Raw genomic sequence first — 20237 nt, 5'->3', positions numbered from 1 at the left:
CAACGTAGCTCGGGCACAAGATGGCCAGTTAGTTTATCCAATTTCAACACTCACTCTCAATTAAAATTTTCATTTCATCCTGTGGAGGCCTTGCTACTACCATCACTACCTCCCTTTTCCTTCTCTTTTTCTGAAGCGCCTCCTTCTTTCCTCTCATCTGTTTTCTTTACTGGTGTACTCTCAGGCACAAACCCAATTTCGACATTACAACCTTTTCTTGGTGGGAGACCAAAAATAAAGCGGAACACGTTACGAAAATGACCGATGGACCTCCATTGATGCTTAATCGAGCGTTCTTCGAAAGGAAAGAAAATTTTCTGAAGATTCTCCAATTGGTAAGTGTTTTATCAAAGGCAACATTTGTGATAGAACAACAAAAATGATTACTAGGGAATATAGAGGGTAAGCACGTCTTCAGGTGTATGTTTATACTTTGTGCCTGCCTGCCTTTGTGCCAACTTTCCGCCGTTAAACTGCATTTTGTGTTAGGTGTCACAATTTAGACTTACGCCTTTTCTCACATAAACAAGTTGGAGAAAAATTCAACTCGGAAAATTTTAAAAAATATCGAGAGTGAGGAGTTCGAATGGAACTTTCTTATGATGCTAAAATTTATGAATATCACAGTAAAAATCTTTGAAATATTTTATGAAATTTTCTAGTTATCCGAAATTTCCAAAAAGTGACAATTACTCAGTTTAACTTTCACGTATCGTAATTTTGTAAGTCAGTAAAAAAAAAGTGTTTTACTAGTTCTATATTACAATTACGTTTCAAATAATTTTATGTTAGTGCCGTGGGAGTTCGAACCTCCGACAATGCTCGGAATCACTCAAAAAGTCCAAATTTTGTGAATATTTGCCAATTACCTGAAACTTTTCCTAAAATGTGAAAAATTTTAAATTGGCACAAAGACGCTTAGATGGTATTAAAAAACAATTTTTGTTTTAGGTACGTTTGTAAACCACATGCCTCCAAAAGTACCCAATTGAATTAGTGAATTTTGTCTTTTCATGAGTTTCGAAAACAAAATGCAGAAATTTCATTTATTTTCAACTGGTTCATAGGGTTTCCTCAATAAAAAACGCACGACTGATAGAAGGGGATTTTAAAAGTTTTCCAAACTTCTTCAAACATACAACTCAGAAACACCCCATAACATTAAAAAATATATAGTTTATGATGCGAGTTACTCTATTCAATCATAATATTCGTTCAGATTTTTGGTTTCATCAACCTCTCCGCCAACTATTGGTGCTACCCAAACCAACACTTCCTTTATTGCGGCGAAAGGTATTTGAAATCTTTAACTGAATATATAAAAATATCACTTACACTTCAGGTACTTCACCTCCTCTCAAGTGTTTCAACTGATCGTTTTCAATGGGTTCTGCCTTTTTCTTACATTGTCTTTAGTTGTGGCAAATGTGACTGGTGCTTATGACGCATTTTACAAGACAAACCCATATGTATTAGTATGTGATCAAAGAATTTGATGTGTTTGAAAATTAAATTTCCAGGAGCGATATTTGGTGTTCCTTCAGACGTTTCTATACACGGTTGCTTATGTTACACTGATAGTGGACTACGAAAATAATCCATATGCAAAAGCATTTGCAATTCCGCTGGTTAGTTTTTTTTTGAATTCCGACAAGAAAATTCAAGAAATTTTATGAAAATACTTTGATTTCGAAATTCTAACTAATGATGGCTTATGATTCGTTGCGCAGATTCAAAAAAAATATTTCCACACTTAAAGAGCAAAAGTGTTTTGGTAAATATTAAGAAAAATTGCGGCTATGTGTAACGAAACGACTTCATTTGGGAATAGCGCCATTGGTAATTTTGCCAAAATATACTAAACATGAACATTTAAAAAATCTAGTCTAATATGTTTTAAACTTTATTAAAGCTCGTTAAAAGTGTTGGCGAATCGCCAAACATTTTTTTTTGACTTTTTAGACATTTTGAACATTTTTTTGAGCATTTAGTTCATATAATCTTATTTAAATTATTTTCATGTTTTCAGATCTCTACAACGTTTACTTTGCTTGCTTACATCATCGACTCGATAATGCAACTTCGTCGTAAAAATTCATTTTCTCAGTGATCTCTATCTAAGTTCCTAATGTTCCTCCCCATTTTTCTTGCCCACATGGTATCATGAATTTCGTTTTCCGAAATTCTGTAAACTCTGAAAAACAAATCAAAACCAAACCCCTAAATTAATACTCGGTTGTGATGGTTTCTTGTTGAGACTGTGTTGTGAATTGTCTTTTGTATTTATTAATTTATGTAAAGCACTAAAGCAAATTTTAAAAAAATGCAAAATTTATTAAATGGTTGTACAAATAGAAAAATGCATTGGAAGGAAATGAAAAAATGAGGGGAATGAGATTCATCAAGTCGCGTTTATGATAATTTTGATTGATTCAATTTGTTCAGATAAGTTTTTATTGCAGCTATAAAGGCAGTCACGGTAATTTTCAGGAAATTATTGTGGTGGTAATGGCCGTTTCACTTGGACCCAATTTTACGACTGTGTCTACTCCAGTTGTGCTAGAGCTATTTGTACCTTCATCTGAAATTTATTGAGCATTAAATATCTTTGAGTATTATATGAAAAGTTAATTAAACTCAAATTAAACGTTACAATTTACTTAAGTATCACGCATTTAAAGAAATAATATTCAAAATTGGGAAAACAATTAGTACATATATTTCACGTACTAACATTAGGAAAAGCAGTTCTTCTAAAGTCTTCGCACAAATGTTTCATTTTCAATTATTTTCTCTTCCAATGAACAAATATTTTTGGGTACTTAAGAATAGTAGTTTGGTGTTTGGTTAAAAAAGAACAACTTCTAAAATTTCTGTTAACCAAGGTTTCTATTATATAAAAATGTGCTTGAAACTGAAGTGAGAAATGCAGATAAAATCAATTAAACTTTGAGTTCATGATCGAGTTCATTTGCGGAGTTTCAGGACCAAGCTACACCTTTCAATATTTTACCCATTGACAAGGGTAATTCTCATCTATTTTTTTCCGAATAAAATTAAAAGTTTTCACCTGAATTTTCAGACTTTTCTCTATGCTTGTGATTATGATTCTCCTCATCACAACAATTCTGATCTGAAAAATGATATTTTAAAAACATCCTCCGCTGTTTGATTTTCTAACCTATGAGTATGGGCATATTCCTCCGACGAATTGCCTGCCCTCCTCCTAACCCTCCCTGTGAAGCGGATGGCTCCAGTACAGCCGCATGACGTCGAGCTTGTAATCGGATCTGTAGAAATTGTTTTTTGCAAACGTTCAAAGTGTAAAAGAAGGGTACCTGTTCTACGGGTAGCACTCTTCTACGACGTTTCGGAAGTTTATCTCGTGCCTGGTTGTGAGAGTAGAACATTGCGAAATTGGACACGATAACCTGAAATTTGAATCAGATTTATATGTTGAATGTGAAAGGACATTGAAAAAACATTGCCTCACCTACATGAATCTATTAATCTTTTTTCTTTTTTACTCTTCAACTTACAGGAACTGGCAAAGCAATTGTGAGTACTCCCATAACTGCACATAGTGATCCAACTAATCTTCCAAACGACGTATGCGGAGTCATATCTCCATATCCGACGGTTGTCATCGTGCATATCGCCCACCATAGTCCAAGCGGTATTGATTGAAATTGATTGTTTGGATTGGCTTCCATTTTTTCTGCATAATACACAAGTGCAGCAAATATGACGATACCAAGAATGAGAAAAAATACGAGAAGTATTAATTCTTTTGCACTTGCTCGAAAAGTGTGAATTAGAATCTGCAGTCCTTGGTGATGTTGTGTTAATTTGAACAACCGGAAGATACGAATCATTGAAAGAAATTCAACCACATCTTTTGGCTCATCTTCAACAACTCGAACCATCATTGCGTCAGCATAAAATGAAAGTGTTGCCACCAAATCAATCATATTTAGTGGACTTTTGAAAAATCGAATTTTTGATGGACAGAAAACAAAACGAATAATAAGTTCTAACGTAAACCAAATATTACATAACATTTCAATTTGACCAAATATTGGAAGAGGCTCTGTAGAAACACGTTCAATTGACGGTTGGACAACACCTCCTCTGAAACTCAAAACTGCATTGCAAAATAACACAAATATAAAACTTACGGCATAGTAATGTTTTGTCCAATGAGAACCGGAAGTCGAAAGCTCTGGTGGGTTTTGAGGCAGAATGAGAATATAGAGATAAATATAAAAAGTACAGATATTCCAGCTATAAGTTTTGCAGCTTGTGAACTATATGGTTCATCAAACAATGACCACATTTGAGGTTTGAGTTTCATCCAACGAGTTCGTTTCCCCTATAAATTCAAAATGTTTGTGAACCTGAAACATCAGGTACAATATCTTATGCATCTTTTGATCACCGACACAGAAAAGTTTGACTTCAATATCAATTACGTTTGTATAAGCTTGACATTTATACAATTAAAATTTTGTTACAATTATTAACGATGTATGTATAATTTCATTAACTACAATAATGATTAAATTTTTTTGGAAGTTACCTGAAAGTAATCTTCTTCCCAGCCAAACTTCTTCATTGTATCTTGCTCCCGAAGTTGTGGATCGTCCTCGTGATCTGCATCCATTCGATCCAAAACAGCAAGGGTCTCTTGTGTGTCTCTGAAAAATAGGCATTTCAGAAATAATTTCTTTTGTTTTCTTGATTACTTAGCATGAAGTAGTTGCATCCAACAGCATGGTTCTGTATCAGACGCGTCCAATCCCCAATACTGCAGCTCTTCTTCAAACAATGGACCACATACATCTGTTGGATAATGCAATTTTCCAGTACGATAGTAATTTAATATCTGCAAATGTTCAAGGTAAAGTAAATAATCGTATTCTAAAAATTTTAACCATTGCGAAAACAGCCGGATGTCTGTCAAAAAAATACTCGTTGAGAAGAGGATCGAAGTTAGCAAGTGACGGAGTTAATCTCAAAAAAAATCATCTTTAAAAACTTCGTTCCCAAATTGGTATTAATTTGGTTTTTCAAAATGAGATGTTTGAGATGTTTCAAGAATAAGAGGTATCCAAAATTTACCTGCTGAGTCGTGTGGCGGGAATCTTTTTCAGTGTGGCCTGATATGTTTCGTGACGTACTCCTCCGACGTTCAACACAATCCTCTCATCCATAGAAATACCTACAATGTAGATTAATAAAGGTTTTCAAATTAAACTTAGTTCCAAATTTCATTGATCTCCAGTTTTTAAAAACAAGTTATGCTCTAAACAAGTTTCTTTATATTTTTTATTGGACCTTAAAATTCTTATTGTTTATCATGCAATTATTGTATATTGGCCTATGAATAATGAATTAAATTTTTTTTGCTGAATTTATCTTGCGTCTGGTGTTAGTTTGCAGTAAACGTCTTCCTATTTTTCAAGGTTTCAGTTTCTCCCAGCATAAAATGAAGAAAGATAAATTGAAAAGAAAATATATTCAAAAAACAATAAATCATGATGAGAGCCTTTACTTTTCTCACTTTCTTCGCAAAAACTAAAAAAATATGATTGCAAAGAAAAACCGACGAAAAAAGACAAAGGGCAAACTTTCATGAATTTAAAATAAGATCTCAACTCTAAATCTGGCTGAGGAACCGTTTTTGATCTAATTTGTGATTTGATTCGAAACTTTTGAAATGGCAAACGTTTTGAACAATAAATGATATTATTATGAAAATATGTCAAAATGAAAGTTATTCAAACGGAACATTAGATCAAAATATCTCTGTTCAACTTGTGAAATTCAAAGATTCACATGGTTGGTTAGTTAGTGTTAGACATATGTCAATTACACACTAAAAAGTTTATTTTAGTGTTTGAAATCGAAGAAGCTGAACAAGTTGCTCTGTGTGTTTCGAACCAATGAATTGATGAGAACACGAAGAACGATCTCGGATTTGATTTTGTTTTGTTTTTATTTGAAGTCAAGTGAGCTTCAAGGATCTCTGAATCAAAAAATGATTGATCGGATTGGTAGAAGAGCATCGGTCAGAAAGTTTCTTGTTGAAAAATATGTTGTCTTTGATCGGAGAAATTAAGTCTTTGGTTCTTTTCTAGAACAAATCTAGTAAAACCTATATCATGTTTTACCTAACTCTTGGTTTTCCGTGTCTGTTTCAAAATTTTCAAGGATATTAACAGGAATTAAATGAAACTTGGTACACAATTTGATCACGGTTTCAGCAAAGATTCGCCAATTGCTTGCCGGCTTTTTGAAATTTGTTTCTATATGTTTAGGTTTTTGGAAGAAAAATTGGAAAGTTAACGGAAAATTATTTAGATTAATTTATTTATAATAATTGACTATGCGTTTCTAATCAATTTATACATAATCTTTGGATAAAAGCAAGTAATGTGGCATATAAAGAAGTTTCTTCGAATTTCTCTCTCTCGAGAAAAGAAAATTATGTCAAACATTATTTGACTATTAAGAATTTACTTGATTGTTTTTTAGTTTACTAGTAAGCTCTATTAAAAACGAGCTCAAAAATCGAAAATTGTCGTTGAGTTTTGATCAACACCTGTCTAGAAACAAACTTTTAATTTAAGATATCTAGCATAATGCTTTTTAAAGCAACTTTCTTATAACATTAACAGTGTAAATCAGCTCTAGATGTAGAAAAGTCTAGGTGGAAACAATATTCAAAAACTACTTGAACCAAATATTTAGTTCCTTGTTCATATGTGACGTTATTGCTTACCTTTTTTAGCACTCATCACAATGGAACACGCACAAAAGGACAAATGAAAAAGAAGATCCGGATTCAGATCACAAAAAGAGCTACACTACTAGGTGGGAGCCGTGCACCGATTAATCTTGCTCGTAAAAGAAGACGTTTCATGAAATCGTCTTCCTTTCCTGCTTTTTGCCCTTTGGAAAAAAATATAAAAAATATCTATATGGGAAGGTGGGTGGAGTCTTGATGCCCTATTTTCAGACAAATGTAATTTTGGATTCAGGTAACCAAGAGTGTACATAAATAAGGAAGTCGTTGAAAATCTTAGAATTCTTACCTGATGAGCCAACATTTGCTCGCAACTCATCCAATGGGATGCTTGTGGTGGAATATCGTGGAATAGAATGCCGTGTTCTCATCCTGGTTTTGGAGGGCAAATTTCCATTTTTAGAGCTATGAATTTTTATGCGATTGAAAAACTTTTGAAAGCAATCAGTCAAGGTAATGTTGAAAGCAGAAAAGTGTGAAGTCAAGTAGACGATATTGAACACAGAAAAAAATGAAACAGAAAAATGTTGAGGAGTCAGGTGAGTTGGGGCTATGCTAAAAACATAAAAACGTAGACATGACACACAACAACACTACCAACAATCGACACCTGAGAAATTCAGAACGCAAACCAAGATTTTGTGCCATTTTTTGTCGCTTTTTTGTTGTCGAATTTTGTCAACACTGAGAGCAAAATAAGACGAAAAATGGAGAATGGGAAAAAGAAAACAGAAAAATGACACAACACAGAGGAAACACCAAACTCGAGTGGAATGAACGACCGAAATTTTAGCCCTTTGTTATTCTCGGACTTGCAACTAAATTAGTTGGAATGAATTATGAAACAAGCTGTTCAAGAAAAAAGAAAAGAAAAACACTTTTTTACAGCTTTTGTGTAGCAGATTTCATGATAATAGACTAAAAAAGACTAGAGAGATCACAAAGTTATGTTTTAATTCGTTTTATCTGACTTTCACATGAAAAAAATACGGAGCACAAAAACGTATTAAAATAAAAATAAAAATCAATATTTTATATACAATCAATTAGAAAGTTTTAAAAGTATTATTAAGTGTCGTTTGACAAATTTCAATCGGCAAAATTCATCAAATCATTGCAAGATTTCCTTACAAGTTGTTTTGCTTTTCCCCTTACGGTTTTCGAAGGAAGGTCATATTTCAAAAAAAAAAAACTCAATTAAGATAAATCAGAATTCGAGTTCATGGTTCCTAATCCTTTTATTTGTTTTTAAATTTATCGTTTTGAGACTGCAATAAAAGTTTTCAAATGGTTGCTTAACACAAGTGGAGCATTATGCCCCCGCATATTGGTTCATAAAATGGGATATTCAAAGTTGATAAAATTACAAAATTGAATTTTAAAAATGAAACAATTTTTTTCGTTTCCCACAATAACTGAGAAGTGTTATTGAAAATTGAAAAAAGGCAACATTGGTCGCGGCAAGAAAAAAAATGAAAAAGGATATTTTCTTTTCACAAGATTCAGACGAGCCTCAGAAAACTTCCGGTACGGGTATTTTTGACAAAAAAAAGGAAAGAAATAACGAACAGGTTCCTTCGTAGTACAAAAGTTCAAATGAAAATTTTGAGAAAGCAGACGGTTTGAAAAACACATCGAATCCGGATTTTGAAAAGTAATTGTTGAAATGGCTTTTGAAATGAAAATATAAAAAGTTAAGAAATACAACATGTGTTTAAATATAATACTCGGAAGTTTCAAATTACAAAAAAAACATGAATAGTTTTGATACGAAAAGTGCTTTTAAAATTATGCACTTAAACGGTGTTTGAAAAATTTTGTCACAAATTTTGATTGTTTTTTGTCACACCTTCAACCTTTTGGAATAGGAATAATTTTCCAAGAATTTCTAGAAAAGTGTTAAAGTCTGAATTCATAATTATTCAAGAGCAGCTCGTTGTTTTGATATACATCTATTCTTTGATTTTTGAGTTAGATATTATGAAGCAAGGGAAAAAATGTTTTCACTGAATTTAACGAACCATAAACATGATTTTCGAACAATATAATGCAGTCATAAGTTTGATTTTCAAAACTTTTCGAAGCGTTTAAAGCATTGAAAACTGAAAACCTTGTTCTATACATTATAAAAAGATGAGGCATGTCAAAAACAGAAGAAAATTAAGTTTCGAAAATCGTGAAAATGTGCCTACATTGACGGAGATCAGGAAATTGATGGTCGCGAAAAGCATGATTCACAGCTCTTAGTTTTCTTACTTTTTACTCTAAAAATTTAAAAGACAGTCTACAAGATCAACAATTTTGTGAATGGTGTATTGGTTACTGTAGATTTCAAAGTGAAAACCGACAATGTGGACTTGTTGGCTCCAAAGTCACTAAGGCCAAAGTTCAAGCCATTGAATAAAAGAAGAACGAGATGAAGAACAGAAATTACATTGAAGAAGGACAACTACAACAAATATAGACGTGGGAAGAAAGGGCGGGTGAAGAGAAAAGAAGGACAATCATGAAATGCAAAGTTTTTGTGTAAAAGCATGGAATTGGAGGGCGAGTGGACGAGAAAACGGACCAGGAATTTTGTTGGCTTCAAGAGGTGCGAGAAGTGAGAAAAGTGCATTAGGAGCGGGTGGTGCTGGAAACATTTCGCGCCTTTCACTGGGCCACCCACCGCCAATATTTTTGAATGAATTACTGGAAGCAAGATCAATGCAAATTTGATGAACTGGAAAAGTTTGAAGTTTAGTGTTTTTGTTGTTGTAGCAAAAAGCTGCAGGAGGGTATCGTTTATCTTGAATATGACTTTGTCTGAGAATATACTGCATTCATATATGTGAGCGTTAGATAAAGTTGGCAGATGTTCATGCATTTTTGGATATATGTAGTATATCACAGCCTGTCTTACTTCTCAAACGTTCATTAAATTAGAGCTTCTCAAAAAACATTTTCACTGAAAAACTGTACTTTTTGCATGACACTTCTGTATTAGTATGTCGTTTATATGCATAACTACTGCAACCAAACATATGGTTTGAATTTTATTAGGCTTGCAAATAAACGGTATTTTTTATTTTTTACGCACAGTTGAACTTAAACAAGTAAGACAATGTGTCAATAGACAATACGTAATTCCATTCAACCTTATTTTTGATGTTTTTCTTGTGAATTAGGATTTTGTGCTTCGATGTTTAAATTTAAATTTTCAGTATTTTGTGAATACATCAGAAAATTCGTATTTTTTGGGTGAATTAAACTTACTAAAGTTTCAGAAATTTATGAAATATTAAAAGGTTTTGTATTTTCACAGGGGTGTTTGTTTTTCGGTTTTTCTAGAAAATCGAAAAACGAAAAATTTTCGATTTTCGATTTTTCGATTTTCCCTCAAAAACATTGAAAAATCGGAAAATCGAAAAATGCCACCCTTGGTCCACATCAAAAATTTTATGCGAATGAAATACAAAAAGGGAGTTGGACGAAAAATATAAAATTTTTCGGTGATTCAAATAAACAATTTGGAAAGTGTGTAAAACTGTAGGGCACCCTATATCCATAACATTGAAAAATGTTGTAAATGAATGAAATTCGTAAAAAATCACTTCCCGAGCTAATACCTAGTATTGCTATTGTATCAGTCGTGAATCTATTTTTGCAACATCTTGAATATACATTAACTTTATGAACAAAAAAGTATTTGACAGTTTTGTCAATTTCTTTACAAAAATCAGTTGTTTTGTTGAAAAATTAGAAATTTTAGTTTGGAACTAGTGATCATACGCTCAAAACCAGCAATTGAAAACCGTAATGTGCAATTTTTTTAAAAATAATATTTTACTTTAGAATGACTTACCTCAAGATTACCGGAACCACCAAATGTTCAAAAAATTAAAACATCAGATCAAAGCTATAGTAGTAATTTAATATGCAATACAATTGGCCACCTTCTTCAAATTTAGAAACTGACACTAATAAAGTCCACAAAACCAAATGTCTGAAGTTAGACAATGACGTATCATGAGGTTGCAAGGACAAATTCGGGAAATTGGCCTATTTCAGTATACCAACCAGAACTTCCCTTAGCAAAGAGACGTCACGGCATGAATCGGCAAGTTCAAAGACTTCAGAAAACAATGTTTTTTATCAAAAGTGATCTTGTTTTCTGGATGAAGTTAGATACTAAGATGAAGCTTGTAACACAAATAAAAGCATTACACCATCAACAACGTCATAAATGTGAGATAAAATATTGGGGTGTCAAGAGGAACGAACGAGCAAGAAATTTGTTCTGCATCTCCGCCGGAAGACATCTGGTTACACTTGAAATTTTTCTCTTTCATTCATTTTTCTCGTTTTCTCTACACTATTTATCAGGTTCAATGAAATTTCGAGAAAGCATGAAAATGGCTTGAAAAAACTTTGATAAAAGACATTGAAATCCATATGGCATTTTTTTTCTCGTTTTCCGATGTTAGTGTCAAACGTGTCATCTCGTGCAACTAATCGAATTTTGAATTCAAAAATCTGATTGATGGTGAGGAAATGTGTTTTAGTGGTGGGAAAGTTTGGCCTATTTTTCTGATTTTCAGTTTTGAGAAGTTCGAACACCGTCCTCATTAAAATTCTTCTATCGTCTTATTGGGAAAAAGTTAATTTCAACAAAATTTTAGACACCTAGCGGATGATAAGCTAGAATTGTGATCTAATAAAGATCAAAAATTGGATTCTAAAAAAAGGAACAACCTCCAGTTTTGGTAGTCGTGTTTTGAGTTTATTACAACTGCAACATGAAAAACAGTAATTATAAGAACCGTTCTCTAAATTTTCTCATAAATTTTTAATTTTTCTAACAAAAAATCCGTATTTTGCTTTTGTTACATTGTTAAAATATTATGATATTTGCATAATTTTATTAAAGGCTGACATGTTGAAAGTTATCAACCAGATTTAGTTTATTGTTTTTTTTTTCTATAGAAATATTTTTACTAAAGTCCATTTTTACATAAAATCAAATTTAGATACATGTAGGTTCAATCTAAAACGGAAATATTTTTCGAGAAAAAAGTTGAAAACATATTTACTAGACGTTCAGTGAGTTTTAAAACCAAAAAAAAAAGACGAAATAATAAATGTATGTCTACAAATTCTAAATACTTAACATTATCAGCTCGGATATTTTCTTTTCGTGAACAAAGTAAAAATAGAAATATACTTTTATGGAATCTTGTTCTCTTTTGTGTCCGGGTTCCAGTTTCATACAAAGCATGTGTGCTCACCACCAGGAAACTTCCGGTAAAATATTTTACCTATTCGATGCTTTTTTTCAAAAAAAAACTTATGTTGACTGATATGAAAATTGTAGTGTTGATAAATTGTCCTAATGGCGATTGTGGTCTTTACCAGCTTTACGATTAAATTCATTCCAAATTCTGGTTAGAAAAAAACGCGACTTACCTTTGTCCCCAAAATAGTCACTTCCTCGCCGCGAAAACCTCCGAGCTGAGGAACGATTCGAGTCGAATCTGTTGAACGAGCACGCGTCGAGCATTTCACATTGGGAGAGTCTGAAAATAGAGCAAGTTATATGAAGCGTGAATGGAGCCACCGCTGAAAACTAGAAAAATAAGAGCACAGGTTGTGTTACATGGACCACAATCAATCTGAACGATAGAATGATGAGGAAAAATGAAATGGGTAAAAAATAATCCGTTCTAATGTAAGAGATAGAAAAAATAGCGAGAGAAAACAGAGACCTAACCACTACCGACACCGACAAAAATTTATCAAGATACTCGTCAGAGTCAACCTTCTTCTAATTTTTCGAATATCATATTTCTCTCTTTGCTCATGGAAATTTGTGGCTCGAAGACGAAGAGGTTCACGAGTCGCTCGATTTACATGTGAAAGGGGTCAGAATTCGAAGGTGAAGGATAAAAAATGCATACGAAATTTTAGATTTTTTGAGCTTGACTCCGAGTTTTCAACGTTCTCCAATTTTTTCAAAGTCTGAACCACAAAACCAACAAAAAAAGATAAACGTGAGCAAAAAGAGGGAAATTGTGAAAATGTACTTTGGACAATTAGGTCGGTAATTTTTGTTCACTTCCGGATTACAAATAGAAGCACAGAGAAAACGCGTGTGGAAAAGAAAAAATGAAATACAGAAAATAAATATCACACGTTTGATATACGTGAACAAAATAAAAATTTAAATTAATACTAGGCCTCCAAATTAGTTCCGGGCCAAAAATAATAACTTTTCTTTTTTTAACCATGGGAATTTATGTTGTTAATCATGATTTTACATTCGGCAATATTCTCAAAGTTTTTTTACAACCAGCAGTGCCCTAATTTCCGATCTTGCTTCTCGTTAGCTTTGAATTGATATTTATGTGTTTATTTCGCTGTTCAGAATACTCTGAAAAATACAACAGAATTTTTAAAAAATCCATTATAAATGTTTTTATAAAAAACCATTTTGTAGTTTTTTTTTTCAAAAATTTTCGATTACAGTTTTCGAAATCTGTCACAATTTACAGACATTGCTCGAGCTGATAAAATAACCTATAAATGATTGAAACGTTCAAAACTTTGTGGTCTGATTAATCAATCTGATTTTCACCGCATGTGACTAAAATTACAATGTAACTAAATTTGAAATTTGAAATATGAATTTAGTTGATACCAAAAATTACTTGTTTGATGGTCCCTAAACCCTAATTTATTTGTTTTTCAACGTTTCCAGTCAATTAAATAAGTAAATTAAATAACATATATAGAATAATTACATATTTGAAAATATTTAATTTATTTCAATTAGTGAAATAATTAATCGTAGCACATTGAAAAAGAATCCAGAAAAATACTCTGAAATATTTTATCCGATATTCAAAGTCGTTTCGCGTTTGTTATTATTTTTGAAATCCGCCTTCCTCGTTCCGAATTCCTTCAAAAATCATCACTGAAACAATCTTTGCTGAAAATCTACAACACAAGACAACCGTGGTGACAGAAAGATGCCGTTTTGACAGAAACAAGCACATTCAGGAGGGCTTCTTAGAATTTGAAATCAGATGGATAGATACATACAAAAAGATAAACACTGGAGGAGTGCAAAACCAACGAGGGGGGTGGGGGGACGCATTTCTCTAAATATTCTTGTCCATCCGGAAGCAAATAAAGATCAAGTAGAGGCATTTTCTGAAGAGAGAGAGAGGAAAATGTGGTAAACGACTTGCGAGACTCACAGATTTGATTCCAAGATGGAAAAGAAATCATGACTTGACCGTTTTATGGCTTCCTTCGGGGAAACTAGGTACGGAAATCACTCTCAAGAATTGAAAGTTGAATGCTTGAATGCTCAAAATAGTTTTATCTGAATTTAAATAAAAAATGTTATGGAATCATGTGATTTTTTTTTCAAAAATTACTGTTCCCCGTCTATTCAAGAGACAGAAAAACTTTCAAAATAGCATACAACAGAGTTCCAAAGTAACAAAAAATCGTAATCTCATTAAAACATTTGAAATTTTAGTAGATATCAAATTGTGTCATGTGCCTTGATTCTGGAGTTATTAATTGAATATATAAGTTTTGAAAGATGAATGGAAGCTAAAAATTTGACAAAATCGTACTTTATTTAATGCTGAGTTACTATTTTAACAACTAAACAATAATTATTGCAACAAAAAAAACTTCGAACTTCACTGTCAGTAGGTAGAAAGTAGGCGAAAGTAGGCTATATAAAAGTGAATTGTGACTTCAGCGCTATATTTTTCTTTTCTACGAAAAAGAAGACAGAAAACTCTGTGCGGCCGCGTGGCGCAATGGATAACGCGTCTGCCTACGGAGCAGAAGATTGTAGGTTCGAATCCTGCCGTGGTCGAAATTTTTTTCACATACTTCCAACTTTAACTAATGTTTTTTAAAACTGATTCTCAATTTAAAAAATAATTAACTATATTTATGAAGGCACAATTTTGCAACTTGTTTTTTTTTCTCAAACTATCAAAAACAGCATGAATAATGTACGCAAAACTTGTCGGGCACTTTTCTGTGTGTTATTAAGAACACGATGGAAAAACAAGGCTATTTCAGAAAAATTCAAAGTTTACCTGCTATGAATGGTGTTTATGCTAACGTGAAAATAGAGCCAAAGCGAAAATTTCCTCCCGGAGAAAACGACGCTTGAATATTCAAAAAAAAACGGAGAATGAACTCAGCCATCTAACGCCAAAAAGCGCGACGCCTTCTGTTGTGAATCGGCTTAGAAACCGAAATGAGCTAAAATGGAAAAGACAAGAAGCTAAATAAATGCAAATTGGAAAACAGTGAAACCGACCTTTTTATTTGAAAAAGGATGAGCTCAATATAAGCCACAATAGATTGAACAAATTGGTACTTTGATGCGCTGATAAAGATCTACTTGTGAATGTACTTGACTCTCACAGACACTCACTTGACACTTGTCCGGTCAAAAAGAGGACATGAAAGCCAATATAACATCGAAATGTGGACCCTCATGGAAAGGGTTTTATTCCCAAATTACAACTACTTGAACATCTCATTTTGACATTTCATCTTCTAGAACAAATATTTTTTTTGAGACACTTTCTTTTTTGTTTGCAAAGGCATATTAAAAAAATGCAACAAGAAAAAAAAATGATGTTCTCGTTTTTAAATTCAACACGAAAAAATTCGGGTTGAACAGATTCAATAACCAGAGAATGATGTGATTGAAACTCCCTGGTGAGTGAAAACGGAGGGCTTGATATTTTTGAATTCAATAACACTGCCCACTGCTTTTGTCAGATTCATTTGTGGTTTTTTGTTGAAAAAATTGGAAAAGGGCCGTCACTTTTATTTGGCAATAACGAAGTGCAGTTAATGATTGTACTTGGAAAAAAAGTGAATTAGAGATTTTTAACAACGCTTCATCAAAAAAACCTGCAAGCTTTATTCTTTGTTGTTATTTAACAAATTACATTCGTATTTTTTATTAGATTTGCATGCATGATACATTATCATTATTGATGCAGGACAAGTAGGTAAAAGGCAAGCAACATTGATAGGAAGTGTAAGATCATTTTCCATTGCTTACCGTATTTTCCCTATTAGTATTGCACGCAATACAATTCAAAGTATCATTTTTAATTCAATACGTAACTACAGTAGATTATATCATTTCCAACAAAATTTTACGTAGGCCAACGATAATAATAATAATCCAAGATGAGTGACACTGATTATTTTCGAAAAGATCAAATTAAACTTTAACAATTTTTTTGAATAATTTGGAGTTAAACACGAGATTAATCAGAAAAGGTAAAACACTTTCAAGCCAATATCGGTAAACACAAAAAACATCTAAACAGTTATCCTAATTATTGCAGAAGGTGTTGCAGAAGGAGTTTGAAAAACAATGAGGGAATGCAACCACAAAAAAACCCTTTTTAATTCTTAAATATACGTGTAGCTAATTTCAATGTGGGCGGCGGTGAGGCGCCATTGCCGGCCTACCTTCGGCATACTACCGCATTGAAAGACATGTAAACTTATTACCGATTCCTTAGTTTTTCTAAATTGTCAGCAAATAATCGGAAATGAAAATTTGAAATTCACGCCAACATTTTTTAAAATCGGTGAGCGGCGACGACGCGGACGTTTGCCGACACCGCGCATCTCTCCTGTGAAAGCCTTAGTTGGAACAATGCATTGAGTTATATCAATTATTTTCAAACATGTAATGCAATATAATTCAATGTTTGTCAAGTACAAAACGAGTAGTTAATTTTTACAGATTTAGATTTTCTCAGGTGTTCATTCAAAACGTTTTCTTTAAGCTTAAATCAATTGGATGTCCGTCTACACAGTTCACTTGCCAATGTACAGATCTGACGTTGAATTACTGTCACGCCGATCACCGTCTCAGCCTCATCCTCACGCCGCCACTAACGCCGCAACGCATTACGAAAATACCGGAGTTCACGCCAAAACACACACCGCGGCACACAGCGACAACGAAGGCCGGCCGGCGTGAGGCGCCGACGACGCGCCGCATTCACATGGAAGCCTTACTATTTTGTATTAAACTTTATAACACCAAAGTGTATGATTTTGAAAAGAAAATCATCCAGCTTCATAGAAATACAACATAGAAATTAAGATAAAGTAAACATAAAACTTGAAACATAATGAAGAACAGAAAGAAAATTGGGAGGAAGATTCGTCTGAAGCTGTTTGAATGCATTTGGTGGTAAGTGGATGATATTGTTCGTACTACAGGCTACTAGCCTACTAACCTACGTATCATGCCTATTGAAACTAACTGTTTTGACAAAGCAATATTTCCTAAAAACGTAAAAGCAGACGACTTCAAGAAATTTATTGTTAAAACGCCGAAAAAAATTGTTCGTTCTTCAAAATTCAAATGTCCAGTTTGGAACATTTTTTAAAAATATGTTTACCATTCCCAACAACAGAAATACAAGTTATTAAAAACAAAAATTGTCTCGATTGTAAAACCAAACGTTTTTTGCTGTTTCCTACTTGTTCATCCCCTTTATGTTTTTTAAATTAATATACAGTTTATATGCATTTCCCACGGTTTACTTTGCGTTTTTTTTTCTCTAATAGCTATGCCACGTGATCTGTAATTTTATTGAGATAACATGTATGAAGTTTTTTGTTGTTTTTTTAATTTGATGTTCACTGATTTTAACAGTAATAAATGTATTTCAAATTCACAGTATTAATTAATTATAAACATGCCCTAAGCGTCCTAAAATACCAAAAATTAATTGGAATAACGATTTCAATTGTTATAAAACGTTAGAATTTGATACAAAAACTGTAACTACCCGGATAATTCGGGCCGAATTATCACAGTTTTCTTAAAATTGTCGAAAACTTGTGATTTCTTGGGGAAATTTCCAAAAAGAGGCCTTATAGCAGTGATGTGAATGAATTTAAAAAATATCGGCTGTATACTTTCAGTTTTCTTGATTAATTCATGAAAAAATGTGAAATATGAGGGAGGGTTTCTACAGCCATAACGCGCACTGTATATTTCACAGATTGGTCATACTTTTATAAATTCATGAAAGGACCCTGAATTTTTATATTTTTCACTAAACTATTTTTCATGACCAATTGAGTCAGTCTCTTTCGGTAAAACTAGCCACAATTGTTTTGAATAACACTCTCATATCTAATAGTTTCCCGACCACTTGCAAGTCACATTGAGGCAATCCAAGAATTAAATGAAAATGGGTGACGTTGTAATTGAAGTTTTGTCATCTCTTCATTTTCTCAGGGATCCTTTCTTTCACATGCTTCACTGAATTCAACCAACTGAAATTATCTTCTAGCCACTGACGGTTATTACGAGCCGCGCCCCCTCGACACTCCGTGCCCCCCACATTTAATTCTTCATCTTCGCCAAACAATTTTCGAGGAAGAGCAACGCGCCCTGTGGTGGCTCACACTTTTGTTGGGCAATGAATCTAATTGCAATGAAAACTTTTTTTTTCAATTTTAAAAAATTACGTAAAATCATTTGAACAGAGGATTAGATGAAATTTTGTACGGTCATGCTCATTAGGTTCTTTTGATTTTAGCAAAATCAGTACTTGCATGTTTTTAGTCTTATTTTCTATTAGTGCGGCATCCCTATTACTACTGCGCTAACAGGTATTTTGAAATTTAGTTCTGCAGTTTCCAAAAGTACTGCCGTTTCTGTTACCGTATTTGTAGGTGATTCGCCATAAAAATGTATTAAATTTACCTTACTTTATTTTAAAATTTAACTCAAAACCAGTATATTTGAACCAAAAATTTTTTATGACTTCAGTATTTTAAATAAAGTTTCGAACCCCCTTTCCCCAATGTTCGTTTCAGGTAATTTTTCATATATTCTCGGTGTGAACCTCATAGAGATAATGTTAATTCTGCACACAGAGAGTAAATTCAGTTCTCCACACACAGGTGACTCGCGGCTCGTGTGTCGCATGCCTTCGCGTCACCTGATCGACACGGACAGCATAAGATCTGTGGACGCGAATGGTCCAGTGCAAGCCCTTTTTGATTTTTTTTATTCCAGAAATGGTCTCTCTAAACTAATTGTAAATTTTGAACACGCGTTTCCTAAATCTGAACTACGTGTATATTTTTAGGCGAAAGTTGGGAAATAAATTATTTTCAAATGCTAGATCGGATGTAAATTTAACATGAGCATTTTTAACGGTAAAAAAAACACAGTTATCAAAAAATACAATACAAGTTCTAATAAATTAAAAACACACACGATTGTAAACGACAAATATCAATTTTAAACAATAATAGAGGAAATAATTATTATTTAGCATGTTAATTTCTCTTTTTCCTTTTTCGCATCTGTCTTGTGTTTTAATTCATTTTCATCATGTTTTGGATATCTGAAAAACGTAAATATACTTCTCAGAAACATTCTTTTTTATCAATCCGGAAACTTGCACTCTACTCGCGCAAGTTCCATCTTAAATATGGCTCCAAATCCCACATTCAGCGTCTTTCCGGTGAAGTTCGTGCAGATTGTCTAAAAATTTGTTTCGATTCCTATTTCTAAAGTGATGATAACCCGAAGAGTTTCGAAAGTTCATACTAATTCGATCAAGAATTTCGTTTCCTCAACACGACCCGTATCTTCTTCCACCTACGAAAATAATTGCGAAAAGGGCGATTAGCCCGAATCTTGACACACCAAGACATATACATAAGAATGATGCACCCTGCTCATACTCTCACTTTTACATAATAAGTATTAATAATTAATGAGTTCGGAGGGCGAAAGAGTAAGATTAAGTGCTAGATTTGATGTTTTCCAAGCTTTGGGGAAAAACGGGGGCAGGAGCGCATCCTTTAGGCGGCTCAAGAAAAGGTGAATCTTTTCATGTCTTCTTTTCACTCTGAGAAACACTTTTGTGAGTGGTGTGTTTTTGACATTTCTAAAATTTCATACATTTTTACACTTTTGCCTGTCACCACCATACTGGTCCTTACGCCCTTTGTGCAACTCGCCTTTCAAACCCACTGGACCCTTCCAAAATGATCGGATCTTATTGGATTCTGGAAATTATTTCGATTCTTTTTTATGAATATTTCACCATTTTTGAGAAAATTTTGAAATCTGAAAAAATTGGATCTCCGGAAAAAAATATGTGAGAAAATTTGAAACTTTAGAGTTTCTCACGACCTATTCTGGACGGAGGAATGGATTTTAAATTTTTATGTACTTATGCAAAAATTCAGGTCTCTTTTTGAAACTGGTACATTTTATTTTTGTTTTACTTTTTTCGATGCTCATTTATTTGTTTTCTTTCTAGTAGTAAACTTTAAAAAGCCGATGAGAAAAGGGGGAAAATGTATTGTATGTTTTAGCAAAAAAATTAAATATTACCTA

At 33.1% G+C, this 20237-nt stretch overlaps 2 protein-coding genes and 5 non-coding genes across 7 annotated transcripts; 4 read left to right on the top strand and 3 right to left on the bottom strand.

Moving 5' to 3' along the window:
* Positions 1-184: 184 nt before the first annotated feature.
* Positions 185-2318, top strand: R07A4.2 (uncharacterized protein). The gene is made up of 5 exons (NM_077395.9): positions 185-335; positions 1220-1293; positions 1343-1475; positions 1521-1628; positions 2030-2318. The coding sequence occupies exons 1-5, from the start codon at positions 258-260 to the stop codon at positions 2108-2110; spliced, it is 474 nt and encodes a 157-aa protein (NP_509796.1). The 5' UTR covers positions 185-257; the 3' UTR covers positions 2111-2318.
* Positions 2318-12347, bottom strand: egl-36 (Potassium voltage-gated channel protein egl-36; the record flags this gene model as incomplete). The annotated part of the gene is made up of 11 exons (NM_077394.4): positions 2318-2581; positions 3071-3133; positions 3182-3290; positions 3339-3431; positions 3540-4131; positions 4179-4372; positions 4580-4697; positions 4746-4885; positions 4935-5013; positions 5122-5221; positions 12254-12347. The coding sequence occupies 11 exons, from the start codon at positions 12345-12347 to the stop codon at positions 2487-2489; spliced, it is 1677 nt and encodes a 558-aa protein (NP_509795.1). The 3' UTR covers positions 2318-2486.
* A 2263-nt stretch (positions 12348-14610) lies between these two features.
* T01C1.9 lies at positions 14611-14695 on the bottom strand. Its single transcript, NR_072033.1, has one exon. It is a non-coding gene; the product is annotated as an Unclassified non-coding RNA T01C1.9 (non-coding RNA).
* T01C1.t1 lies at positions 14612-14684 on the top strand. The gene has a single exon. It is a non-coding gene; the product is annotated as a tRNA-Arg (tRNA).
* A 3225-nt stretch (positions 14696-17920) lies between the features above and the next one.
* T01C1.6 lies at positions 17921-18032 on the bottom strand. Its single transcript, NR_072031.1, has one exon. It is a non-coding gene; the product is annotated as an Unclassified non-coding RNA T01C1.6 (non-coding RNA).
* T01C1.10 lies at positions 17921-18032 on the top strand. The gene has a single exon (NR_072032.1). It is a non-coding gene; the product is annotated as an Unclassified non-coding RNA T01C1.10 (non-coding RNA).
* Positions 18033-19564: 1532 nt separating this feature from the next.
* Positions 19565-19702, top strand: T01C1.8. The gene has a single exon (NR_072030.1). It is a non-coding gene; the product is annotated as an Unclassified non-coding RNA T01C1.8 (non-coding RNA).
* Positions 19703-20237: the final 535 nt, after the last annotated feature.

This window comes from Caenorhabditis elegans, chromosome X (assembly GCF_000002985.6).
Source record: "Caenorhabditis elegans chromosome X".
NCBI classification, from domain to species: Eukaryota; Metazoa; Nematoda; class Chromadorea; order Rhabditida; family Rhabditidae; genus Caenorhabditis; species Caenorhabditis elegans.
Note: the sequence above shows the minus strand (reverse complement) of the source record. Positions and strands in the feature narration are given on the sequence as shown.